General features: G+C 44.4%; 1 protein-coding gene across 4 annotated transcripts in view; it reads left to right on the forward strand.

Annotated features, from left to right (window-relative positions):
* EXOC5 (exocyst complex component 5) overlaps positions 1 to 27,529 on the forward strand; it is a 102,623-nt gene that overhangs the window by 3,511 nt on the left and 71,583 nt on the right. For 3 of the 4 annotated variants that reach the window (XM_029598243.1, XM_029598241.1, XM_029598242.1), the window contains exons 2-7: positions 1,212 to 1,306; positions 9,322 to 9,469; positions 10,470 to 10,664; positions 13,431 to 13,495; positions 18,997 to 19,025; positions 19,184 to 19,293. In XM_029598243.1, coding sequence (XP_029454103.1) covers positions 1,212 to 1,306; positions 9,322 to 9,469; positions 10,470 to 10,664; positions 13,431 to 13,495; positions 18,997 to 19,025; positions 19,184 to 19,293 — 642 coding nt within the window. Of the gene's footprint in view, positions 1 to 1,211; positions 1,307 to 9,321; positions 9,470 to 10,469; positions 10,665 to 13,430; positions 13,496 to 18,996; positions 19,026 to 19,183; positions 19,294 to 24,098; positions 24,967 to 27,529 lie in introns of those variants that run through there. The other variant, XM_029598244.1, reaches the window with a different exon arrangement.

The raw sequence follows: 27,529 nt of genomic DNA on the forward strand, positions 1-27,529 counted from the left end.
CTTAGTAAATAGGACCCTGTGGGGCAGATTTTTATTCTTACGCGCATGGGGTACATTTGTGCTCGCTAACCGGTGTGCACAATTGTACACCCGATTTTATAACATGCGCGTGCTGCCGCGCGCATGTTATAAAATCCAGGGTCGGCGCGCGCAAGGGGGTGCACACTTGTGCACCTTGCGCGCGCCGAGCCCTAGGGGGAGGCCCGATGGCTTTCCCCATTCCCTCCCTTGGAGGGAACTTTTTTTCGGCTCCCCTCCCCCCAGCCCTACCTAAATCCTCCCCCCCCCCTACCTTTTGTTGTCAAAGTTACACGCGCCGGCATGGCCGCTGTGCCGGAGGACCCGGGACCGCCCCCGGACCACCCATTTTTGAAAGCCCCGGGACATACGCGCGTCCCGGGGTTTGTGCACGTCACCGAGCTTATGCAAACTAGGCTCGGCGCGCGCAGGGGTAGGTTTTCAGAGGGGTTGCGCGCATGTAACCCTTTGAAAATCTACCCCTAAGTTTGTATCTGAAGCAATGGAGGCTGAAGTGAGTTGCTAAAGGTCAGAAGGAGTGGCAGTGGGATTTGATTCTCAGCCGGGTGCTCTAACCACTAGGTTATTTTTCCACTCTGATGTTTCATTTATTTTGCTATTTTTAAATTTTAATTTAAAGCCATTCACTTTTTTGAACACTTTTCTAACAATTTTGTGCAAGTGAGGACCTCAGATGCTCCATGATGTTTTGAGTGCCTGCAGATTTAGGCTATGACATGTGATAGGTAGCCTTCAGCTTGCAATGCAGGAACCAAAGGATTTCAGTTTGTGTGGATTGGATTTTATTTCCAACAAAGCAGAATTGAAATCTTCCCAGCACAGAGTAAAAGGGTTATTTTAAAAGGAGTTAAACGTATAAATGTTACATATTAGCATAGGAATTTTAAAAAGCCTTTTACGTGCCTAAAGTGCACTTACGTGGGTAAATCCTATGAACGATTCAATGGCATATATTGTAGCAATTTTCAAAAGCCTGCTTATGTGGGTAAAGTGCATTTACACATAAAATACCCAATTTTAAGCATTTAAATTCTTTTTTAAATTACCCTCTAATCTTTTACTGCTGAAGCCTTATGCCAGTCTAAACCAGTATTTACCCCTTAGGGCAGACAGTAGTTAGTTGAGTAATGCTTGGTGAATAATATGTAAAAGCCCATTTATTTTGTGACTAGGAGCCGTTTGTTGCGGATGAGTATATTGAGCGTCTCGCATGGAGAACTCCTGGAGGTGGTTCCAGGGGAGGGGCAGAAGCTTTTGATCCTAAAAGGTAAAATGAAAACATCTTTGCATCCTTGAAAACAAAAATTCTATAATTTATGCATGTGGAACCAAATGGAAAATAATTAAAACATAAAATTTGAATGATCATGAAGTTTGGAAGCAGAACTTGAGCATAAAGGACCAGTTTTTTCTATTTTTATGTCCGTGGGAATAAAGCTTAGAACATCCGGCTCAGTGTGTTTTTGATATGCATGAAACAGGAAGCCAGCCAAGAATCAAATATATAATGTTTGTTTTTCTGTGTCATTTCTAATAATTCTTGGAAGTGAATTCCTTGCTTGTCTAAGACAGACAAAAAAGAGTTTGATCTGCTGTTTAATTTTTCATCGTTTTATCTACACATTTTTATCATGCTAAATAGCTTTTAACTATTTTAACCTTTTATTTATTTAAAAAGCATTTAGTACCCGCCCTTCCTATGTTCAGGGTTGGGTACGTTATGAACATGCACACAGATAGGACCAAGATCATATGACACATTACATGTCCTTGAATAAGGAAACATAGCCTATCATATGACAACAGATTAAAAACATAGGTGTTAATTTCAACAAAACAGAAGAGCTAGTAGGGGGCCTAAAATAGGATATCGAGGATCCACTGAGGTGAAGGGGTGTCGGGGGCTATCCATTATCATTTAGGTTTGGGAATGCTTTTCTGAAGAGGAAAGGTTTTGGTGCTTTTTTTTAAAAAAGAATATTGGGGTGGATTTTTAAACTTAGGGGCGCGCGCACATGGATGTGGCTATTTTATAATGCGTGCGCGTGTTCTAAAATACGAGGGGCACGCACACGTGCGTGGCAGATTTTAATATCTGCACGTGCATGTGCATGCGGCCTATGACTTTAGCACAGAGGGGTAAAATTTATATTTATGCGTGGCGATGTGATGGTCCCTTTTCCCAGTTCCCTCCCAGTCCGATCCGATTAAGGAGCGGACTGGGAGGGTACTTTCCAAACCACCTAACTAACTTGCCTCCCTCTTCCCCTCTCCTGTCTAACCCCCAAATTTTTCTTTTACCCTTTGTTTGTCTTCCGGAGCAGAAGTAACTTGTGCGCGCTTCCCCGGCGCAGCAGCAAATGGCCGCTGTACCAGCCGCCTCCAGCCCCGCCCCCCGGACCGCCCCTTTCTCTGGGCTCGGCACTTCGGCGCATAACGGGGGCTTCGCACATGGCTGGGCCCCTTTGAAAATGCGCGCGGCACGTGCAAGGCCTGGCCACGCGCATAACCCCCATTTTTTAAACGCGCAGGGGATTTAAAATTTGGCCGATTCTTTTCCGGAGGCATCTTGCTTCCTTTGGTAAGCTGTTCCATAGGAGAGGACCTGCAGAGAAGAACGCATGCTCTCTGATTTCATCAAGGTGGGTGAGCTTTGGAGATGGGACATCTAATAATATTCGGTTTGCCAACCTGAGTGACTGGGAGGGAGTGTGGATTTTTAGTATCGAGGAAATCCAGGGGGGGAGTGTAAGTTGTAAATAATTGAGTGTATGAGAATGGTGAGCTTGTATTGTATCAGGTATTCGATTGGGAACCAGTACAGTGTTTCAAGGACAGGGGTGATGTGTTTATGAATGGGAGTTATCTGTCCTTAACAGGTGAAACAGTACATAATCTTTTTCCACTTGGTGTGCAGGATATTTTTCAACTAGACAAACCTTAAAAAAAAAAAAAAAGTGTCATATTTTACTCTGTTTTTATCCAGCAAGTGCAGACTATTGTTGTAGTGCTTTCATTTGTTAGGCAGCAGACTAGGTGTTTAAGAAACATAACCTGGCTTAAAAAATGCTGTATTACTGTATACTCGCATATCTTCAGGTTGCTGCTAAAAGGCCCATTTCAGCAGATAATGGATCTTTGGTCTCATGGATACATCATAGCATTTCTGGGATCTTCCTGCTAGATATCCAGACATAATAGTTCATTATCATTTTAGTCAGCCTTTTTTTGTTTAGGAGCTGTTAATGTACCCCAAAAGGCTTCCTCTTGCATGCGCACCTGAATCTTACCATACAGTGAATTGATCTCTATATAAATAATTCTGAGCAAGTTGTACTAATCTTACACCTATAATCTTAATTGTAACTTTGCACATATGCAAGGCCTCTTGCTCAGTTCTTAAATAGAACCACAGGATAATGCTTGTTAGTAACCCATTCCAAACTGCCTGCAGGCTGAAGAGTTCCTTTTTTTGCTATCTGTTTCAGTTTTCCTTCTTCTGGGAGCACTCGATGGTATTCTACATCACTGAGAGTCGTGTCATGTCATATAATAGTAGCATGGCACTTCAGAGAGAGCGGATAATGCAATTGTTTACATTCCTTTTGTGTAGCATCCCCTTGTGCAAGTGTGCGTGTGTGTGCGCAAAATAAATGTTGCTTGTGCTCCCCTGCCATGCCATAATGCTTATTCCTCATTGTCCTCTAGACTAGTCCAGACAAGTGGGATTCATCTCTCCTACCAGCAGATGAAGGCAGAGGGCAACATGGTTTGAGCTGATGTTCCTCCCTATATAGACTAGTGCAACAGGGAAGGCTTCAGTAGTTTTCTGCCTCCAGCAGATGGTAGGTGAAATCCAGAACAGTAGGAAAGGTGGAGGAAGCAGGCTCCTGGGGCAATGATCTCTTAGGCTGCTTTCCCTAAGGAGACCTTGGGTGAGGAGGGCGCTGGAAACCCAGGATGACATCAGTAAGGTGGCTGATCTTCCCCTCCCCTTAGGGCAATCAGGGCTTGAGATTCCTGCATTTCCCTTGAAAGACAAAAGGGAGTTGATCATGGTGAGCGTGTATTGTATCAGTTATACGATTGGGAACCAGTACAGAAAGAAAGCAAGGGGAAAGGAAAAGAGAGCAGAGAGCCCTGATAACAGACAGAGAGCCCTGATAACAGACAGAGAGCCCTGATAACAGACAGAGACTCGCGGTGGTGACTGGGCCAGAAGTTCCAGTGATTCCGGGAGCATCCACCTACTGCATCGAATGCAAGGTATGGAATGCAAGAGGAAATGCAATGGTGGTGGGCTCCACCGCATCATGAGTTTAGTTGGCTCCTTTTGCAGGAGCTGCGATATTTATTTTATTTATTTATAACTTTTTTTATACCGAAGTTCAGGTAACAGAATTACTTATCACTCCGGTTTACATTATAACAAGTAGAAAACAATGACAACATATGTCTTACAATGAACAAGGGAGTGAACAACTTGGATAATATAACATAACTAGGAACAGTAGCAGTATGCAGTATTAGAGCGAAACTAGCGCATGGGGAGGGGGAAGGAAGGTTGTTCGTGGAGGGGGGGAGGAGGGAGAAATTTCTTATTGATGAGTAAAAACATGAGCATAGGTTCTGGACGTCAACAGTATGAAAACAGTCTATGGGAGCTGTGGAAGACTAAGTAAGTTAAGGGAATGCTTGACCGAATAGCCATGTCTGATAGCTCTGAAACAGACTCAGCACCACTGAGGGAGGGGCCCATGGTTAGAGTAACTACCGCTGAATTTCAGGGCCCATCAGAAGCAGTGTTCCCCCCACGGGCTGGAACGGGTGGATCGTTCCAGGCACTCCTCGGCCACATCATACCTGTACCTTGGAGGTCCACAGCAGGCACAGGAACCATAAGAGCTGAAGAAATTTGAGGAGCAGGGATTTACTATTGATTTTGTAACAGTAATGCATCAGGCATTTTGTAGACTAAAGCCCAGGAAGAGACGGGGGAGAAAAGCCAAACAAGGCTCCACGAGAAGCTGAACCCTGAGAACCTAAGAAGCCATAATTACAATTAGATCATTTTTTACCTCTGGAGAAGGACTCCTTGCTAGATAAAGAGGATTTAGAATCTCTGGTATATTCACAAGAAGAAGGGGAAGTAGTAGAGAAAACAGCAGATGCAGCAGTTAGGCTATTCAGAGGTGAAGAATTGGGGTGGCTGATTGCTAAAGTAACTCATGCCATAAAACTGGAAGAAGACCAACCCTGACGAGGGGCCAAAAGGGACCCAATACTGAAGGGGATACAGAAGCCCTCCAAGGCTTTCCCAGTCCATGCTGTCATAATGGAAATCCTGGGACTGGATTGGACATATATAAAATCTAAATAAAATTAAATAAGGGCAGAAAGGCTATGGAAAAATTAAACCCACTACAGCAGCAACAAAGGAGCAGGTTGCCTAAAGTAGACACCATGGTGGCAGCAGTCACTAAAAGAGCCACAATTCTGGTTGAAGGTGGAGCAGTACTGAATATCCTGCAGGATAAGAATGTTGAGTCTGCAATGAAGCAATCATTTGAAGTAGCTAGCCTTTCACTTTAGGCAGTTATTTGCAGAGGATATATAGCGAGAACATTGCTCAGATGGATGCATTAGTTCCCTTGGTGCGAGGATCTGGAAGTATCACAATCTAGTCGTATACAGATATACTGCTAGAGTCCACAGCAGCTTTTATAGCAGACACCCTGTATGATTTGATCAGGGCATCAGTCAAACAAATGGCAACTAATGCAAATGCCAAGAGACTGATTTAAGGTCAGATTGAGCAGATTCCCATTTAAAGGCAGCCAGCTCATCAGGGAGGAGCTAGAGAAATTAGTCAAAAATCTTTGGGCTATCTGAAGATAAGGGTAGGATTAGTTTTAAGAGTCACTGGGAGGACCTGGCCAAATGACTATAGGTCAGGGAGATCTCTGGCAAGGCAGAAGTCTAGACTGTTAAGACGAATGCAGTCCTTTCGAGAAAGTAGGCACAGTGGCACAGATAAGACACCAAGAGGGTCCACAGCAGGGAGAGGCGCCCAGTGATGATACTCAGGGCCACTCCACAATCCGACTGGTAAGAGGATGACCACGACAATATTACGAGGAGTAGATCCATGTAATGAGGAGACCAATAGTTCATGGAATTGATCCGGTGGGGTTAAGCATTCAAATTAAATGTCCTAGTAAAAAGAAGTCTTTATTCAGTCCCCATGCAAGGTACGTAAAAGGTTAGCGGTACAGGCAACAATAGATGGTTTACTGTACTTACAAGCTATAATACCAGTCCTAATACAGAAAGAGAAGGTATCTATTCAATCTACTTTTTGGTCCTAAAGAAAGATGGAACCTTTTGGCTGGTCTTGGATCTCAACGTGATAAACTAGTGTCTGCATGTACCTCATTTTCGCACGGAAACATTGAAGACAGTGATTATGGTGGTAAGAAAGGGAGAATTTATCAACAATAGATTCCACTAAAAGTTGTGTCAGAGTTCTGCAGTCACCTTACCAGGATTCAGAAAGGAACAATGTCAGGGACAGAAGAAAGATCTTATATTTCTGGATGGAAGGAGATACCATTCAGATATTTGGATGCTACGAACAAGTTTAGAAGATCAGGTAGACTCTTTGTATTATTTGCAGAGGCACTCAGAGGGAAAGCGGTCTCAAAGGCATCAATTGCTAGATGGATTAAAGAAGCAATTGCATCATCTTACATAATGAAGGAAAAGCAAATACCAGAGGGTCTAAAAGCATACTCCACGAGAGCTTTGGCGGTCTCATGAGTGGGACATAAACTGCTAGATCCAGTAGAGATTTGTAGGGCAGCCACTTGGGCATCGCTGTATTCATTTTCAAAACATTAATCGGAGAAAATTCTTTTTCACTCAACTCACAATTAAGCTCTAGAATTTGTTGCCAGAGGATGTGGTTAGTGCAGTTAGTGTAGCAGGGTTCAAAAAAGGTTTGGATAAGTTCTTGGAGAAGTCCATTAACTGCTATTAATCAAGTTTACTTAGGGAATAGCCACTGCTATTAATTGTATCAGTAGCATGGGATCTTCTTGGTGTTTGGGTAATTGCCAGGTTCTTTTGTGGTCTGTTTTTGGCCTCTGTTGGAAACAGGATACTGGGCTTGATGGACCCTTAGTTTGACCCAGCATGGCAATTTCTTATGTTCATTATGGGCTGAATCCTTAAGAGAGGAGATTCAGCCTTTGCCATGGGAGTCTTAGAGGGAACTCTAGGATACTCTCACCCAGGATGAGTATTGCTTAAGTGCATACCACTTGTCTGGACTAGTTTGGTAAGCCAATTGGGAAAGTTCAATTAGTTCATACCTGCTGATTGTCTTTCCTTGAGTCCTGACAGACCAGTCCAGACCCCAATCCAGGAAGGGATCGGGAACACAGTTTTTTCTAGTTTTGTTCTTAATCGTGAGTATAATGAAATGAATGAAAATAGAGAATATGAAGCAAACAGATGACTCTCTTCCTTTTTTCTTTTGTTTACATAAGGGCCATAAACAGGATATTTATTTATTTATTTATTTATTTATTTATTTATTTGAATTCTTTTATATACCAACATTCGTTTAGTAACATCAGATCGATATGATCCAGAGAAGATGAGCAGAGCTTATTCTAATTCCTATTCATTTCCCAATTAGGGATCTAATGTATGAATATCATTCACAATATGTTTTTGACAAGTTCCAGAGGAAACCGTATCATTCAGCATGGATAGAGACTACTGACACTTTTACTGCTGCATAAGGCATTAAGGAGAGGGATGTCAGGTCAAAACATGTTGCCCTCTGCCTCCATCTGCTGGGGAGGGGTTGGGGGAGAAGAATCCCACTTGTCTGGGCTGGACTGGTCTGTCAGAACTTGATGAAAGACAATTAGCGGATAAGAACTAGTTGAATCATAATATTCGTTTCTTTGTATTCAGAACTCCAGCTCTTATAGTAGTTTCCTAAATATCTGCAAGGTTATTTGAGCTATTTTATCCTGTCTTTAATCAGATTAACAGAAGATATTCAAGCTCTGTGGCATTACATGTGGAAATCTTTAGGCATGTGTGAAGCCTTTACCCACTATATCAAAAGTCCCTCCTTGCATGAGGGAAGCTATGAAGAGAGAACTTGTACCAGCCCTGACTTGATGATTATTTGTTGCAGCATTGAATTATCTTTAAATGTGTTTGATGTTTGACATTTCTGTGGCCTTGCCAGCAGTTTGCAGAATATTTTGCCATTGAATTGCAAGCTTGTCTATCAGTTTCACATTGTTTTATGAATTTTCCATGATCCATCGTATAAGTATTCAACTTCCAGATAAATATTGAATTTAATTTGAGACTTAATGTATTTCCCAGTTCTTGTAGAGGTATTTAGATGCTGATACTGAAAGTTCAGTTGAGAAGAGAGGAGTTTTATTGGTTTTTTACTAGTGACAATAGCTTGGCTTCTTCATCAATTCGTTTAAAGTAGTTGAACTCTTAATTGTTCTTTTCTTCCTCGCCTTTCAAACCCTAGTCTCTTATTTATTTATTTATTTAGAGATTTTTATATACCGCAGTACGTAAGGATATACATCACCGCGGTTTACATTTAACAATAACTTAGCAACAGGCTTTACAATTGACATTATTAACTAGAATTAGAAATTAATTACAAATAACAGGATTGACGGAGAAACAGTCTGTACAGACCGTGGACCATCCATTAGAGTTTAACATACAATAATGAAATTGAAGTAGCTAAAAATATTTACGAACCAACACTAAAACCATAGAGCAAATAATACAATAACAGTGCTGAGTGGGAATACAAATTCAAAATTGATCAATGGATAATTCTATTATATAAAATCAATTAAAATATCATAATCGGGAATGGTGCAGGCAAAAGGGAGGTGAAGATTTGGGAGGGACAGTGGGTAGGAGGGACAAGGAGCATGGGATAAATAGGGGTTGCAAATTGAATGGTATTTCAGTTTAATTGTGTATCAATGTGTGACATTTCAGTTTAAATTGGGTATCATTGTGTGAAAGCTAGTTCAAATAACCACGTTTTGAGGCCTTTTTTGAATTTCTCATGGCAGGGTAGGTAACATCAAGATTCTATACAGCTTTACGTGTTAATAAACTATTGAACTCATTCCCTGAAACATAATCTCAAATTTGGCCCACACACTAACATAGCATTCTGAGTATCAACCAGTCCTTCTATTAACTCATTATCAGATTGTTAGAAGAATTTGTAAATCATATCCAAGAACTGAAGATAATGGATGAAAGGATTCAAAGAAAAGTTGAGAAGCTAGAACATCAGTGCCAGAAGGAAGCCAAGGAATTTGCCAAGAAAGTGCAAGAATTACAAAAGAGCAACCAGGTAAGACTAAAACTGATGACAAATAACTGTAGTCATTGCATGCATCTCTGAAGTTTTCACCTGTATAGTGCTGCTTCTGGATCAGGCCAGGTAGTCCCAATAAAAATGTCTGTCTGAAATTTTCAGAATAAATGTTTTAAGTGTAGAGAGGCTGCAGAATGTATTGGCCTGGCATTTCTTGCAAACTCCAGTGCAAGGGATGTTTATGATTGATTTGTAGAAAGCGTCCCCAGAGAGAATACAGAAACTGAGATGTTTCTTTGGTGGCTGTAAAACAAGACTACCTGCTGAGTGCTTCTAAACAATTTAAAATAATCCAGTTGGCAGCTCAGGCTAACGGGGTCATCAGCAATCAATTTCAGGTTTCTGAGCAGGTGTTTGCAGTTTTTGAAAGATCCTTCATGTTATGTGGTTTCACTTTGATGCACCTAAATCTAAACAGATGGATGCGGCACCTTTTTTTCTTTTTGAGTTAGCTTACCAAATAATGATGGCTCACTCGTGGTCAGCAGAAATAAAGCATGGGTGTGAAGTAGGGGAGCCAGCTAAAAGATGTCGTCATTGAGTGCTGCCTGAGATTCGTCCATCCTTAGTGCTGGAAGTACTCTTTGTAGTACATCAGAAAAGAAGCAGAGAATCGAAGGCGAGTCGGGAAGATTCAGTACAGAAACGGCACTTGCTGCTGTTAGAGCAGTGCTTTTTCATATCTGAGGGAGAAAAGTCTCTTCTGGACCAGTGTATCGAGCTTCTAGGGGCAAACAGGGGCAGTGTGCCTGAGGTCATTTTGTGAGATTTAGTGGCTCAAAGAAAGGCAGCGTATGGTCGTGTCCAGACAAGAGTTATTGAGGCTAGTTCCCGTGGTTTAGGACCGTCTTCATATGTTAACTTGGATGTGCTACTTTTCATTGTACATTATTTTGGACAAAAGTATGGAATTTTGTCCGAAAGTGTAGTAAAAAGGACACTTTTTTTTTTTTTTTTTATGTGCGCTTCCCTTTAGGTTGCCTTCCAGCATTTCCAGGAGCTAGATGAGCACATCAGCTATGTAGCAACCAAGGTCTGTCACCTTGGTGACCAGCTGGAGGGGGTAAACGCGCCAAGGCAACGGGCAGTGGAGGCCCAGAAACTGATGAAATACTTTAATGAGTTTCTGGATGGAGAACTGAAGTCTGAGGTTTTTACAAACTCTGAAAAGGTAAGAGCTGTCAGCGGGATAAAATAAGTTCAAAGCAAGAAAGAACACTGCCCTAATTACAAGCCGCTACCACAACCTGCCTTGGTCAGACTTCAAACCAGTCAGTGACTGACTTGTTAGTTTCATTGTTCTGAGATGTAAATTAACAACATTAGCCTGCAGAGTGCTGATAAAGCATTTTTATTCATGGACTCTTAATGTTGCAACGCTAACATTTTTTCATTTTTATGAAATTATAAGAGATTTGAGAAACGCTGAGAGAGCAGCTATCACATGCGTAGCAATCTTTTCCCTCTTTAAAAACATTAATCCAAGCATTGGGTCAGATTTATTAAGCTTTTGCAACCATGAAAAGAATTAAAACTAGCAAGGTTTTTGTGTGTGTCCAGCTTGTAAGGCTTGACTGGGCCTGTCGCACACGGATCAATTATTTGCAGGATTTCCTGACAGACTGAGCAGATATGAATTTGAGAGACTGTTGGGTTCATTCCTAAGGAGGCATGAATTGGGGTAACCACCCTAGACCCAGTGCTTGGGTGGAGGAGAAGCCCAGCGCTTCAATCCTTTCTAACAGGAGCAGAACAGCGCTTCTTACCTGTGTCTGCTGCCACCTTTGCTAGCTTCATTCTGGGGTTTGAACTGTATGGGCCTTGTAGTCAGCCCCGTGTGGTTCACTCTGCAGGTTGACGCTTGAACAGGAGGAGGCAGACACAGGTAAGGCGAGAGCTGCTCCTCTCCTGCCGGCGAGATGGAGGATTGTCTTTGGGGGGAGAGGGAGGAGGAGGGGGAAAAGGAGAACAGGAATTGAGGGAGGAAGAAGTTGGATGGGGAGGACTCACACAAGATGATGGGTCCTAGGCCTTGCACCCCTCCTTGGGTCAGCCCAGGGTATTGTTTAGAGAGGAAGGCAATCAGGAGATTTTCTGAAACCTGAGTTTGTCCCTAACTCTCTCACTTTGTCATTATGTCTCAATTTGCTTAACTGTAGATTAATTGTAATAGTATTTAATACTGTTGTTCTCTTTCTACTTAGTTTAGCCTATTTTTAATTTTGCTATACTGGCTTTCTGTAATAAAGTGGTTTACAGTGTAATATAATGCAATCTGGAATGCAGTTCAAACACAAGGAAAGAAAGGATAGTTAAATATTTCACCAGAGAAGTGGCTGTAGGCAAGCTTGACATTTCATACCGTAAATCTACTGTAGACAGATAATAGTGTGTAATTCTAAATTCTTATTGTTTTTATCATTGAGCTTATAGCAGTACTTCTTCAAACTTACCTATGCATGATTGCTCTTGAAATCAAGAGTTTGCTAGTATTACCGTATCTCATTAACCAATGTTATATATTTTTTAGCATGGTAGCAATATGTTTCATCTTTCAGAATCTTATTAACTACCCCAAAGTTGATGCCCTGAACAGAGAGCACTATATCTAGGCCAAACCATTTAGATTTGCTGTGATGAGCAAATTCACTACCATCTGAAATATGTGACTTCATAATACTCTGAGAAATGTCCATCCTTTGTATCTGGTCTAAGAATGAACACATAATCTTGAAAAGATGCTTGCAGTTTTGAGTGTGAGATGATTCAGTCTTTGAGGACAATTTTCAAAGCCATTTATGCAGGTAAATAACATTTTACACGTTTACACTGGCTGAGGAAAATTGGCCTCAGTATGGCAGAAAGCGTGCCTGGAGGTGTTCCCCAGTGCACACCTTTTAGCTGCATCAAGAGGAGGCCTTCCCGGTGACATGTTTAGGTTTCGGGAAAAACGAAACATGCATAGATTCTGTTTCCAGCACTGTGCGCGCTGTTCTCCCCGCACAAAACGGGAGGTGAAAGGTACACAGTTTGGAACTCTGTGCAAAGGTCCTGGATGAAAAATGCTCACAGAGCTGGTTGCAATGTGGATAGTTTGAAAAATCCTCCCCCCCCCCACCTCCCTGCATATGCATTCCATAGCAAGACCATGGCACTTTGTGTGAATCTTTTATGCTTTATAGCAAGGGCCTGGCGCTTTGGAGGAATTCTTTTCTGTATGTACATAACATTTGCTTGTAGTTCTGCACTGATTAAGATGCTTTGCTGGCTGCAACTTTGAAAGAAACGATGTGATAGAAACACAAAGAACGAATATTTATGCTCTGAGAACAAAAGGACTGAGCAAGATGGAAACAAAACCTTGAAAATGATCAGCTTTTTGAACTTAATCTAAATAAAACAGTACTGATAATTTATTTTTTAAACATAGGCTCTATGTAGTGCTTCGATTTTGCCTTATCCTTGATTTCATTTTAGTGGATTTGTAAACAAACAAACAAAAAAACCCTGTTAGACACACAGTCCCAGAAGTTTTGATACCTTAGAGCATCATAATATAGTATTGCAATACAAAAACTAAACTCCACCCCCCCCCCCCCAAAAAAAAAAACAACAAAAAAAATGTGTGTTTATCTAGCAGGCCACAAGGGTGACCTGTCCTCCAAAGCCACAAACAGGTCTGGTTTTCAGGATATTGTCAGTGTATAAATATCTCGTGCATACTTGAGAGCTCGCCTCACAGCCAGACCTGTTTGTGCTCTTGAGGACAGGAGTTGGTCACACCTCTTGTTTAGGCATTGCCATTATCGGCGTCAAGTTGGAGAAACATACAGTGTGAAAAGAAATGAAAGTTCAAAAGCTCTGGATGTGGAGGATAGACATTTTTCATGACATAGGTCACTGTGCAAATAACCTTTTTTTTTTCTCTCTTTAATAGATTAAAGAGGCAGCTGATATTATTCAGAAGTTGCACTTAATTGCGCAGGAGTTACCGTTCGATAGGTGAGTTTCTGTTTTAGATGAGATACGAACTGCATAGATCAGGAATCACCTGGCCATTCTGGTTTTCAGGATGTCCATAGTGAACATGCCTGAGCTCTATATGCAAAAAGCAAATTGGAAGCCGATCCAAGATGGCTACGTGGCAACCAAAAAAGGAAAAGAAGATCCTTGAAGTAGTTATGAAAACAATATCCACTGGACAACTTAAAGACAGAGCTTGGTGATGCGTCTGATCAGATATTGCGAATCATTTTGTATGATTAACATTTAGTGTTATGAGTTAAGGCTTCTCATGACTATAGGACTGAATATGAAGTCCGTCAGACCACATAAATCAGGGCTGTGAAGAGAGTTCTAATATTGTAGGCACTGTTAATCATCCAAAATGATTTGCAACATCTGATCAGATGTGTCACCAAGCTCTGTTTGTAAGTTGTCCAGTGGATATTGTTTTCCTAACTACTTCAAGGATAATTGTGTCCGTGGTACTAATAGCAGATGCGCTACTACGAACACTTTACAATATTTATACATACCATTTGCTGATCGTTGACAGAGGAGAGTACTTTTTATTTAAAAGTTCTTCTGTACAGCAGCCCCTGAGGCAGCTCTGTATGAGAGCGAAACTCGACCAGCGCCGGGCAGGAATATTTTACAAATAAAGGTCTTTCTTATATACCCATCTTCTTTTCCTTTTGAGCTATATATGCATGCACTGCCCTCCTTGTTTTCAACTCTCTCTCATGTATATTCATTGTGAATATCCTGAAAATCTGAGTGGCTGAGTGGTTCCTTAGGACCAGGTTGAGAACCACTGGAAAAAGTTTGTCTGGTTTTTGACTCTGACAAATCAGTTTGGTTTTGTAGAGTAACTAGAATATGCAAATTAACCTCATTCTTGGATTGATTGCAAATAAATCTGATGAGTATTCATTTTGACATCCTGAAATCCCAGCTTGCTAGTGGTCTTTGAGGACTGATTTAAGTTATATGACCAGAATTTTATTTCTTGTTTCCAATTTTTTCTGCCCTTGAAAGCTCCTTCATTTCAAGCAGCAGTGCTGTCAAAATACTTTAGGCTTATCATCCGGTAACCTGGGGACCTTATTGTCCCCCAGAGACTGCATCAACTGCTCCAGGCCCTCACCAAACAAGAGCCGACCCTTAAAAGGCAGCAAGCCTAACTGTGACTTGGAGGAAACGTCCACCGACCAATTACGCAGCCAGAGCAACCTCCTGGCAGAAACCGCTGATCCCATAATCTGAGATGACGTACGAACCAAATCAAACAGAGCATCCGCAACGTAAACGACTGCCTACCTCAACACGTTTGGCCCTGTCCATCTCCTCGCCCGACTTCAGCAGGCTTTCTTGCATCAGTTGCACCCAGCACAGGCAAGCATGCTGCATAAAACTAGTACAAATAGCAGCACGCAAACCTAGAGATGAGACTTCGAAAATCCTCTTGAGGTGTACTTCCAATTTACAATCCTGTACGTATTTCAACGCTGTGGACCCTACCACCAGGATGGTTGTCCTTTTTGTAACCGCGGAAACTGCAGCATCGACTTTAGATAGGGCAAAAAGCTCCAACATCTGTTCAGGCAATGGATAAAGCTTCACCATGGCCCTTCCCACCTTTAAACCAGAATCCAGCATTCCCCACTCTGTTTCCACCGACTTCCTAATGGACTTGTGATATGAGAAAGCCATCGGGGACCCTGAATCGCACCCAGGACCAGATCCGCCCCCTCCAAATCAAAGTTCTCCTGGAGCATTTTAACCCCAAGTACCTGAAAAGCCTGAGGAAGTAAGGCTTCTAGCTCCTCCTTCCTGAAAGATGGACTACCTTTGGGTCATCCCTCTTGGGGACCGGGATTCCCTCAGGATCACCCCCTTGATCCACACCTCCTGCCATCGGATCTACCAGTAAATCCTGGCCAGGAGGGTCCCCTGTCCCCACTGGAGCTACATCAGAAATCTCTGACTCTTCCTCACCTGGGCCTGATCCCAAAGGAGGACCCAACAATCTCTGAATAGGGGAAATACGTCTTCTAACAGTTTCTGCCTTGGCCCTACAGATCAGCCCCCTGGTGGCTGAGACCGAGAATCTATACCCACACAAACTGCCTGCTGGCTGGCAATATAAGCTTCATGCAGCAGCAAAATAAAGTCAGCTGAAAAAAGGACTTGACATCCCAGCCCCAGTAGGATAGAAGCTAGGGTCTGGCAGCATGGGACTCTTGTTCCTCTTCCGAGTCCCCCTGATTATGCCTGGAGACAAGCTTAGGGGAACATCCCCTGATGGCGCAGGAATGGCCGAAAGTGAATTCAAAATGGCCCCATTCCCACACTGAGCGGGAAGGGATCAGCAACCTGGCCCGAACCCTAGAACGGCGCAGAGGCGGGAGCAGTGGACATCAGACGCTTTTTTTTGTGCCTGCCGGCCCATCGTACGAGCCCTCCCCGCTCTCCAAGCATCCGGCACTCAACCTAAGCTGGTTGAGATGCCAATGCGCATCCTGACCCACAGCCCATCGCAATCAGGGAAAAAATTGTCTGAGGGCACAAATAATGAAAATAACCTACCTCAGCACTAAAACAGCCTCACAAACAAAAATAAACACATCAGCTGCCAAAGCAATGAGGAGGAAGCTGCCTGCACAGCAGGGCAGCACTTTTTTTTTTTTTTTTTTTAATTTTGTTCAGCTCCCCAAAGCTTAAACAGAGGCTTCAAAGAGAAAAAGGAGTACCTCATAATTAAAGAATATCCTGAGCCTGCAGCCGCTTTAGCAGTCTCGTGAAGGGGAGGGATCTGGACCACTAGATTTATACTCTACGGGCGCATGGACTGAGCACACACAAGGGTCACCAACCCCTGGCTCATCCACCTCAACTGGACAGGGAAGAACCCACTAGGATTCACAAAAAACCCCCGAAAGGAAGGCTCAAAAGAAAAAAATTGCCCAGACTGCAGAACTGCAGGTCTTGAGCCATCTACATTTGCTGGAGACAGAAATACTGAGGAACTGCAGGTGGCACATGTAGTTAAGTAGCAGCGTCAGTAAAACTTTCTCTGTCTCCATCTGCTGGCAGGGAGGCATAACCCACGAGTCTGGACTGATTTGGGAACATACATGGAAAGTTAATTTATACGTGAGCCTCAACTAAGACTCTCTCTCCTCCTCTCTTCCCTTCACTCCTCCCAAACCGGCATTTGCGATTAAAAAAAAAAAAAAACAAAACAAAAAAACGTTTTGCAGGCATAATGCACAGAAAAAAGGTGTAGTTATTTCCGGCATGAAAGTCTGCGTTGGTATGCGTTACTCTATCGCATGCCATGTTAACCGACCCTCATTTCTATTTACTTTGCCCAGTCTCCTCCCTCTCGAATACTAATTTTAAATTTGCATACGCATTTTGCAATGCAAAGCGTTAGGGCCCTAACACAATTTTATAAATGACCCTGTTAGATTGTGAACCTTGTGGGCACAGAGAAATATTTACAGTACTTGAATGTAATCTGCTTTGAAGTTCCTGAAAAAGCAGAATATAAATAAAAAAAACTAGAGAGAAGACTAGGGGGCGAGCCTGGAGCAGACAGAAGAGCCTATTTTTAAGGCTGGGGGAAGGGGGCCCAAACAAAAAGGCCACAGGTTGCCCTGTGGCCTAAAACCACCCATCATCACCCTACAGTCACTCTTCTTTGGCGCGTACTTCCATGGGAGGTCATGCGCATACCTCAGTGTCCAGCACTGTCCTCCGCACTCTGGCAGCTTCCGGTCCCTGCGACAGCAAGGGTGGAGGTACACCGTCACACCCGGTGCTGTCTCCTGATCCGGAGTCGTCATTCCCCTCAACATCGAGGGGGGGGAGGGGTTGCCGATCGTATACGGGGGGGGGGGGCGGCAAGGGAGGAAAAGGGATCCTTTTTGGGATTAGGGGGAGAGAAAGGGGCCTCTCACCCCCTCGCTTTGTTTCTGGGTGAGGGGAGGGACACCCAAAACGTGCACAACTTGAAATATAACTACAACAAAAAGAACTTAAATTTTCAGGATTAACTCAAAAAAGGGGAGGTGAGGGAGGGGAGCAGAGCACCCCGTCCACTGCCCACTGGCGTGCAAACTCCTCCACCCGCCCAGTGGACAGCGAGCAGAAGTGCTCTGCTTTAAGCCGGGCACGCACCACTCCTCAGAAGAAGACCTCGCTGTCAGACAGAGAAGAGAACAGCCACTCTGCTGCCTAATCCAGCCCCTCCCCTCCTGTTCTCCATCCCCTACAGAAGGGGGAAGGGGGTTTACTGAAACAGACACTAGAGCAAAGACCAGACAAAGAAAGGGGATGAATTAGCACGTTTGAAAGTTGTGAGCAGTAGTGCCATTCAACAAGGCCTTTTCCAGGCTTGATAATTGGCCCTCCATTACTGAGGGCTTAATTTCTGGCAGAATAACCCAGACCTGAGAAAGCGGACCAGAGCCAGCAGTGTATATCAGTTCTGGCTCCCCTGAGGAAACAGAGCAGATCCAGTACTTGCATGGATTATTTATGGCCTCCCAGCCCTTGGAGGAAGCAGAGAAGAACATAGAGTATTGGAGCTGCTCACCCTGAGATAAGGGCAGCGGCCCCATTCTTCTCACCCCTTCCATGATTCCACTTCCTTTTTGTTTACAAATCAAGCCCTGGCTGTAACTATAAAAGAAATGCTGTACTGCTTCTTTTAAAATTATGGTTTTGTTTGTGGTTTCCATACCTCTAGACTTTATTTAACCCAGACCAGCTACCTGTTTTTTTTCTTTTTTTTCATCAATAAATTTTAGCTAAAGCCCACAACTGCTGAATATGGACTTCAAAATCTGTAGTATGACAGGATGACTTTCAATAGACTATATTTACTTAATGAGAATTTTAAAGTATGTGCTATTATGTTTTACTTTGTAGTTTACAGAATAAAAATGGATGTTTAGAACATTAACTAACTAAAACCAGCTTTTCAGTCTGATTTTAATGGATGGCCATGCATGATCCTGGCTGTTGGCGTAGGTTTCAGATGCAGAAAGCTCACGCTATATATTACCGCAGCATTCTGCATTCTGTCTAGCGCTACACACTTCAGTAGGAAAGATGACTGCTTTGTAAAGTTATTTTTCTGTAACTGTAGTGGGCTAGTTCTAGGGCTTCTGGTTGTCCTTTGACTCTTTGGTACGCCTCGTTGATGCACAGTTCATGAAATGCAAACCATATTAAACAGCTTGTAGTTGTATTACAGCACCATGCATGAACATTACACCACTACTAACTCATTAACTACTTTGAAATTAAGCTGTTGCTTAGTAATGCTACATACCTGAAGCAGAAAAGATGTTAATGTAACAGAGAAATGTTTTGTTTGGCTTTAACTAATGCTCTAATATATTTTTAAATAATACAGAAGTGTGTCAGGTCACATGCGCCACAAATATATTTAGGTTTTAAATAACCATTCTGTTTGCTTTTGTTTACAGATTTGCAGAAGTAAAATCTAAAATCGCAAGTAAGTTTTGGAAATATGATTTGATATATCTATATTTGCATAAATATATGCCTTTTATTTCCTAATTCTATTCTGAATTGAATGTTTGCCTTCTAGAATTTAATAGTTTGAATCCTTATCCACAGTTTGCTTTAAGGATTGTTTCTGCCTCTTGACAGGTAAATATCATGATTTGGAGTGCCAGCTGATTCAGGAGTTCACCAGTGCACAAAGAAAAGGAGAAATTTCTCGCATGAGAGAAGTAGCAGCAGTTTTACTTCATTTTAAGGTAAAGATTGCCTATAGTATCACACAGTACAAAACAATGTGAATGTATTGATTCTTTTGCTGATGTCAGCTTCATGTGGAGGGCCCTGAATCACAGTGGCAGAACATATTAGGACACTGGAGCTGCTTCATGTTGGAAAGAGACTGCTTTAAATCTTAAACCCTGACTGCCTCTAATAACAGCTGTGCCGATTTTTTAATTTTAATTTAATTGTTATTGAATTTATTATTTAATAACAAAATAAGGCTTGAAAATCATAGAAACATGATGACAGAAACAGACCATATGGCCCATCCAGTCTGCCCATCCATCCAATTAATTTAATATTATAATTCTTAACACTTCTTTAGAGATCCCCTGTATTTATCCCATGCTTTCTTGAATTCAATACTCCATCACTTCCACTGGGGAGCTGTTCCACACATCCACCACCCTCTCTGTAAAGAAATACTTCCTAAGGTTACTACTGAGTCTACTACCTTTCACCTTCATCACATGACCCTCATTCTTGAGTCTCCTTTCCATTGAAAAAGGCTCACCTCCTGTGCATGGAAAGCTTTGAGAAATTTGAATGTCTCTATCATATCTCCCCTATCTCGCCTTTCCTTTAGGATATACATGTTTAGATCTTTGTCTATCCCACTATGATTAACAACATAACATTACAAATTATATAAACAAAAAGTAAAAGGGGATCAGCAGAGAGAGAGAGCGAGCGAGCTGCTGTCTGCTTTGGTTGCGCCTCAGATCATCTCAGGAACGGTCTCCTTCCTTGGCCTTGCGGCAGTGGTGGTCTCTCTGCAGGAGTCCGGCGTCTGATGTCATCATCTGGAGATGTCAGGTGGAGCCATAAGAGCATCCTTCAGTGGCACTCCACCAGGATCGGCAGAGAGAAAGGGAGCTGCTGTCGGCTTTGGGTGAGCCCTGGATCATTTTAGGAACGGTCTCCTTCCTTGGCCTCCTGGTGGTGGTGGTCTCTCCATGGGAGCTCGGCATCTGACATTGCCATCTGTAGACAGTGACGCCCCCAGTAGATAAAGAGAGAGGGAGCTGCTGTTGGCTTTGGGTGAGCCCCAGATCATTTCAGGAACTGTCTGTCTCCTTCCTTGGCCTTGCGGTGGTGGTCTCTCTGCGGGAGCCCGGCGTCTGATGTCATTATCTGGAGATGGATGGAGCCATAAGAGTGCCTCTTCTCTTTTCTGCATCAGTTTATGAAGTTCGAATTCACCACCAAGTAAGGAGACTCTGCCTCTCTTCTGTTTTTTTGTTTTTTTTTCCTTATCTGCAAATCCCTTTTGGTCAAATGGGGAAAAAAGAGGAAAGGAACTATTTGCCTTCCCCCACCCACTCTTCAAGGCCATCCTCCCTCTCTCAATCATCAATTAGGTTTCATGCATTCTCTTTGCACTAGAACTCCTGGGTCTGTTCAGGTTGGCATGGATCCCCATGCTGCTCCATCTGGGAATTCCATCTTCCTCGGTCCTGATTCTCGCATACCACCATTATTGAACTCTGTGATGTCAGCAAGTTCTTTGGAGGTATCTCCCCAATTTCAAAGTGTTCAGAGCTCTACCTCTGTGGTAGGGGGCACTTGCTTTGATAGAATCTCAAGATCTGGCTGGGAGCACCAATGAGACTCTGGCTAACCTGATTTTGGAAGCCGTTTCTGAAGTTCTAGCTCTTGAGACTCCCCCCGCAGATAACATTGGAAACACTTTGGATTGCCTTCAAAGGGTTTAGAACAGTGATTTCTGTCTAAATTAGTTGATGTTAATTCAACTGTTGCACAAATTCAAACTCAATTTTCGGAACATGATCAAGTGATTAAGAGTAATATAGAACATATTTCTTTCTTAGAAAAACTGAGTCTTGTGGGAAATGTGATTTGTTTTTGATTAAAGGTCAAGAAGTTTTACAACGTAGATTGGAAGCTCTTGAGAATAATTCTTGGAAACTGAATCTACGAATACTTAATTTTCCTAAATCCTCCAGTGTCTCTCTAATTGAATTGGTAAGGAAATTCTATGTTGAGGATCTTAAGGTCCCTCATGAATCAGTTCCTCCTATTACTAAAGCTTTTTATCTACCTTTCAGACTGAGTGGGAATGTTAGTGGTCACTCTTTATTGCATGCTGATGCATTGGGAAATTTGACAGCTTTATTACAAGAATCCCAAATAGAAATATAGGGTACTGCTACGCTACTTGTAGTATTTGCTTTGGAACATGACTGTGTGTGGACTATGAACATTTTTTCATTCCCCTAATGAGTTTTCTTGGTCAACAATTGGCCTTATTTCCTGATGTCAGTACGGTGACCCAACTGAGATGGAAGTTATTTTTGGCTAAAAAACAAAGAGTATTAGATATTGGTGAATCATTTCTTTTACAATTTCCTTGTAAGTGTATTATTAAAATGGGTTATAATAGCTTAATTTCTTTGATCCTGATCAGTTGGAAGGTTTTCTTCTAAATTGAGAGAGACCATCTCCTGTTCTTCCTTAATGTTGCAATACCACTATTAATGATGATTTATTGTGCCTTTTTCTCTTAAATTGTATTAATAATACTATTATATAGGTTCCCATAATGTGGTCTTAGAGGATATTATTTCTAATGGTATTATTTATTTTTCTTATTTACTGTATATTTCCTCATTTATCTGTATTCTAGATGTCTTTTGTTGACTTGTAAATTGTGAGAAAATTCTGAAAATAAAGAATTAAAAAAACAAAACAAAAAGAAAAATGTCTGTCCTAGTCCCCATAAGGGGGAAGTAACTACAAAAGTAATTATCTAAAATAAACAGAGAAAAAGAGACACATACTACTAAGCCAATCAATCACCATTATGAAATTTAACTACTTTCAACTTAATTGTAACCACATCCCAGCCTTATCTGAAATAAGTTTCCAAATGTAGGAGGTCCAAGAAAATAAACTTATTCTTCTGATAAATGGCCATGCATTTGCAAGGAAACTAAATAAAATGAGGCTCCCAATGCGAAGTCTGTCTCAACTGGAGAAGCTTATTTCCTCCTAGTCTGAGTACTACGTGAAACTTCAGGAAAGTCTTTATAAATAAAATACTTCTGAAAGATACTGTGCTGATTTTAACAATGTGTGCTATAATAAATTAATTTCCTGAAGCTGTATTTGTCTTGTGTGTGTCTTCATTAGATTGTAAGCTGTATGGAATAAGGCTGTCTCTTATAGGTATCTGTGCAGCACTACATGAGTCTAGTAAACTATAAAAACAGGAGTTAGCAGGAGAAGAGAGGAAGGACAGAAAAGAACACTTAAAGAAATAAACACACACCTCTGGCCTGATATTGAGATGCTATCTGAGTGCCTAAGATAGCCAGATAGTTATCTGGCTAACATGGCTGAGATATTTATTGGCGCAGTTATCCCGCTGAATATACTTAGCTATCTTACAGTTAGTCGGATATGTTTAACTGGCTAACTTATGGGGTAATTTTCCAACTTGCGTTATGGCGTTTTCGCATCCGAAAAACGCCTTAACGCATGCGAAAAGCACCATAACGCATGGTGCGATACTAATCTTTAAAAGGGGAGGGATTGGGGCAGAGTTGGGGGCGGGAGTTTTGTATAAGTGGGCTGGCTTCGCAAAGTACGAAGCCACAATGCTTGATATTGCAGTTCCCTGTACGTACCCGGATCAGTCCAGACCTTGGGTTGAGCCTCCTTTCCAGCAGATGGAGACAGACTAAAACTGAAAGGGTGTCCTATATGAGGACAGAGCCTATCCTGTAACCCTCCAGTATTTGTCTGTCTCCAGCAAGTGCAGCACGTCTCCCTTCGGTCTCCTGATCTAGGCTAGTCAGCCTTCTTTTTCTTTCTTTCTTCTTGGATCAAGCAAGTACTTATTCCTTAGGGATCTTGTTTGGTTTTCTTCCTGTAAAAAAAAAAAAATAAAATACTAGATAGGGAGTTTAGCTTTTCTTTGTGCAGGAGACAGTCCCGTCTCCTGGCTCTTGCCGGACTCAGGGGGGCTTCGCCCCTTGTGCAAAGCATAGCCTGAGTCCGTAAGTGATTCCCGGTGTGGGGACCGACGCTGGTGGTCCAGTGGTAGCCTTCCCCCCCCCCCTCCCTTCTTGCCGGTGTGGGGACAGAGCCTGGTGGTCCAGTGCTCGTCTTCCCCCCCCACCCCGGCTGCCCAGGGAGCCTAGAGCTTCCTTGGTATGCTCAATCTGTGTTAAAATAAAATAAAATAAATAAATAAATAAATAAATATATAGAAGATAATAATAACATTAAAGCAGCGATTTCATTCTGATTTTTCAAATTGTACTTACTGGGGTTTTGAACCGGCAGCCAGACAGGCAGGAGTCAGCAGGTTTCTCCCCTGCTTCACTCCTGCCAGCAGGCTGCCAATCAAATCTATTTTTAAACTTGTTTTTCTTCAGAGCGGCTCTCATGCCGAGGCTGGCAGCCTGCCTTCCTCTGTGAGCAGCCCTCGTCGTGATTTTTCGCATGAGGGGCTCTGCTCAGCCTGCCTGCCGGGTGGGGAAGGCCCCTCCTCGGCAGGACAGGCAAATTTAGCTCGGGGATCGTGTCGTCCCCCCCCCCCCCCCCCCAGAATGGCCAGGCCGTTACAGGGTCTGCAAAGCCCGGGAACGGCGGCCATCTTGAATTTTTCGGTGGCTCCGTTTTCGGAGCTGCCTGGGGCTGGGGGGGCCAAATTTTTTGGAGCCCCCCCCCCCCAGATTTCAACCCCGTGGTCCCCCTGGATGGGATTCCTGACCCCCCCCCCTTCGCCCCACCCCTGGGAAATTCAGGGCCCGTTTTTTTTTCTATGGATTCCTCCTCCTCCTGCACAAATTTTATCTAGCCGGCAGGAGGAGGAGACGGGTCCCCTCCTTGCCCCCCATATAAAAAAAAAAAAAAAGTGGGTCAGTGTCACACGTTGTTCGCTGGTTGTCCGGCCGCGATAGCCCCGGGGTCGCTTCGCTGGGTGGGGGTGGTTCCGGGAGTGGCCCCCCGCCCCCGGGGGTCTCAGTTCTTCAGGATCCTGATCCCATGTCTCTTTCTGTGAGCTCCCTCCCGTCCCTGGAAGGTGACGTTCTCAGGGTCCTCCGCATATTTTTCAAAGGAGGAATTGGGGCTGGGTGAGCCCTCCGCGGATACTACGGCCTCCTTGGGGGGGCGGGGGGAAAGAATAATAAATTTATGGACCCGATCCTGGCAGGACTCAGGGCTCCGGCAAGCTACTGCTCTTGCGGGCATGGGGAGGCACCGGTAGCGAGAATCGGGTGGGGAGTGCGTATGTTTTAGATATGTTGAAAGTTCCCGCTGGGTTCTCCTCGGTCTCTGCATGGACAGGACCGTAAGCTCGAGGCCATATATACCACACATTTTTAAAGTCCTAGCTCTGGGGGTCCATGTGGCTGTCTGCGACAGTCTCATGCAGCGGGCAGGTCTCACGTGGGTTCAACAAGTACTCGGCACCCAGGACCTCCTGTCTGCAGAGGTGGAGCAAGCTGAACATCTGGAAGCAGTTATCGCTCACGGGGCTGCTGCGCTCTGCGACCTCCTTCGCGTCCAGGCGGAGACAATGGCCTCAGTGGTGTCTGCCACATGACTCTTCTGGTTGCCAAATTGGGCGGCCGAACCGTCCTTCCAAGCACAGCTCGGCGCATTGGCCTTCAAAGGTGAGTTGCTCTTTGGAGTGGACCTTGAGAAGCTTATTGGTTCCTCAGGGGAAGTCGAGGTTCCTACGCTCCAGCGGACCGTCCAAAACATTCACGCTCCCGTCCGCCTTCCAGGGATAGAATCGTTATACGCCCCGCGGCTGATGTAGCCCCTCCGGGGGTTATCCTTCTCGCTCTCAGTTCTGCTCGCAACTTTTTAGCGGGCATCGCTCCCTTCGTGTGGGCCGTCCTCGCGCTCCGCCCCGGAACCTGCCCCGCAAGTAAGTTTAGTAAACCCGTTCCTTGGTCCCTTGTCAGTGTGACCGGTTTTTTTCCCCTTTTTTTCTTCAAGGAATGGGTCAAGATCGCGGCGGTCCCGGTGGGTCTCCGACATTGTCCGAACCCTCGCCAACCTACGGAGTCTGGGCGCAGTGGCTTCAGTTCCGGTAAGGGAGCGCAGCGCAGGCCGGTATTTTACTTTCTCAGTGGTGCCCGTGAAGGACGGACCTTCTCGGCCGATCTTAGCTCTCAAGGGGGTCCTCCGGGGCCTTCAGATCCCATTCTTCCGTATGGACACCTTGCAAATGGTCATCGCGGCGGTTCGCCCCGGAGAGTTTCCTTGCCTTCGCTCCTTTTGACGGCGGCGTGCTCCCATTTTCCGATTCACTGCAATTTCCTGGTGCATCTTTGCTCCCACATCCTCACCAGGTTTTTCCACTTTCGGCCGCTGCCCTTTGGCCTTGTGCCTGTGTCGCACGCCTTTCCCGAGGTCCAGGTGGTGGTACTTGTACAGGCCCAGTCGGTGGCTCTTGCCAATCTAACGGTGGATAGGGTATTAGCTCTCCTCGTGTCTCTCGGGTGGATATTGAATTCTCCCGTGGACAACCCTCAGCCCTCCCAGGACTTAGGGTACCTGGGAGCCCACTTCCACATTCGCGTGGGGCGAGGCTACCTGCCGGTCGTCGAGTCCATGGTCTCAGCCATCGACCTCGTCCCCTGGGCTTTTGCTCATATGCGACCATCACAGAAAGCTTTGCTATTCCGTTGGCAGCCGGTGTCATAACAGTTTCACATAGTCCTCCCGTTTTTGGACTCTACCATCGCCGACTTGCAGTGGTGGCTTCACTCCCCCACCATCTCAGGGGAATGCCCCTTCATCTCCACAGTGGACGATAGTAACTTCTGATGCCAGTCTCTCAGGCTGGGGTGCGGTCTGCCTGTCTCGGTCCACTCAGGGGAGATGGTCGCCCATTCAGACTCGCTGGCACATCAATCGGTTGGAGACCAGGATGGTGCCTCTGGTGCTGCAGGAGTTCTTGCCCCTCATACGTGGCAAAACGGTGAGGGTGCTGTCCGACAACTCCACCACCGTGTCATACATCAATCGCCAGGGGGGCACCCGCAGTCGCCTGGTAGCCCTGGAAGCCAGCCGTCTCCTCGCATGGGTGGAACGACACCTCGATTGCCTAGTGGCCTCCCACATTGCAGGCAAGGAGAATATTCAAGCTGATTTTCTCCGTCGCCAATTGCTCTATCTGGGAGAGTGAGAACTCTCGGAAACGGCCATGGACCTGATCGTCAGAAGGTGGGGTCAGCCCCACCTGGACTTAATGGCAACCTTGCGCAATGCCAAGGCCAATCTGTTCTTCAGCTGCTGGAGGGACCACGGCTCAGAGGGAGTGGATGCTCTGGCTCTACCTTGGCCCGCGGACATCCTTCTGTACGTGCTCCCTCCGTGGTCCCTAGTGGGAAAGGTCCTCAGAAGAATAGAACGCCACAGGGGGCCAGTGATTCTGGAAGCGCCAGAGTGGCCTCGCCGGCCATGGTTCGCAGATCCTGTCAACCTGACGACAGACGGACCTCTACGGCTGGGCCATCTTCCTCGGCTGCTGCGGTAGCAGCCTGGCTTTTGAACGGCGGCGACTGAGACGCGAGGGCTACAAGGAAGAGGTCATCTCTACTTTGCTTACAGCTCGGAAGCAGTCGACTTCTCTAGCCTACGTGTGCGTCTGGAAGGTTTTCGACACTGTTTGTGAGGAGTCAGGTGTCTCAGCGTGCTCCGCTTCGGTTTCATTATCCTCTCTTTTCTGCAGAAGGGCCTCTTCTCCAGTTCCCTTCACGTGCAAGTTTCCGCTCTTGGCTCTCTTCTTTGACAGGTCGAGGATCATCCCTTAGCAGCTCACCCGAATGTGGTTCGGTTTTTGAGGGGAGTCAAAGCCCTGCGGCCGCCCGCTCACAATACTTGTCCTTAGTGGAGTCTCAGTCTGGTTCTCCGGGCCCTCTGTTCTGCTCGTTTCGCACCCCTCCATCGGACAACAGTAAAGGACCTTATGCTCAATACAGTTTTCCTTGTTTCGATCGCATCTGCCCGGCGGGTCTCTGAGATTCAAGCATTGTCCTGTCTGGAACCTTTTTTGCGATTTTCTGACTCCGGTGTCTCCCTCATAACGGTGCCTTCTTTTCTTCCGAAGGTGGTATCCGCCTTCTATGTCAACCATCCGGTAGAGCTCCCAACGTCTTCTCCGGAGGAAATTGCAGGTACCGCCGGAGGCAACCTTCGTAAACTGGATGCCAAACGCGTCCT

This window comes from Rhinatrema bivittatum, chromosome 4 (genome assembly GCF_901001135.1).
Source record: "Rhinatrema bivittatum chromosome 4, aRhiBiv1.1, whole genome shotgun sequence".
NCBI lineage: Eukaryota > Metazoa > Chordata > Amphibia > Gymnophiona > Rhinatrematidae > Rhinatrema > Rhinatrema bivittatum.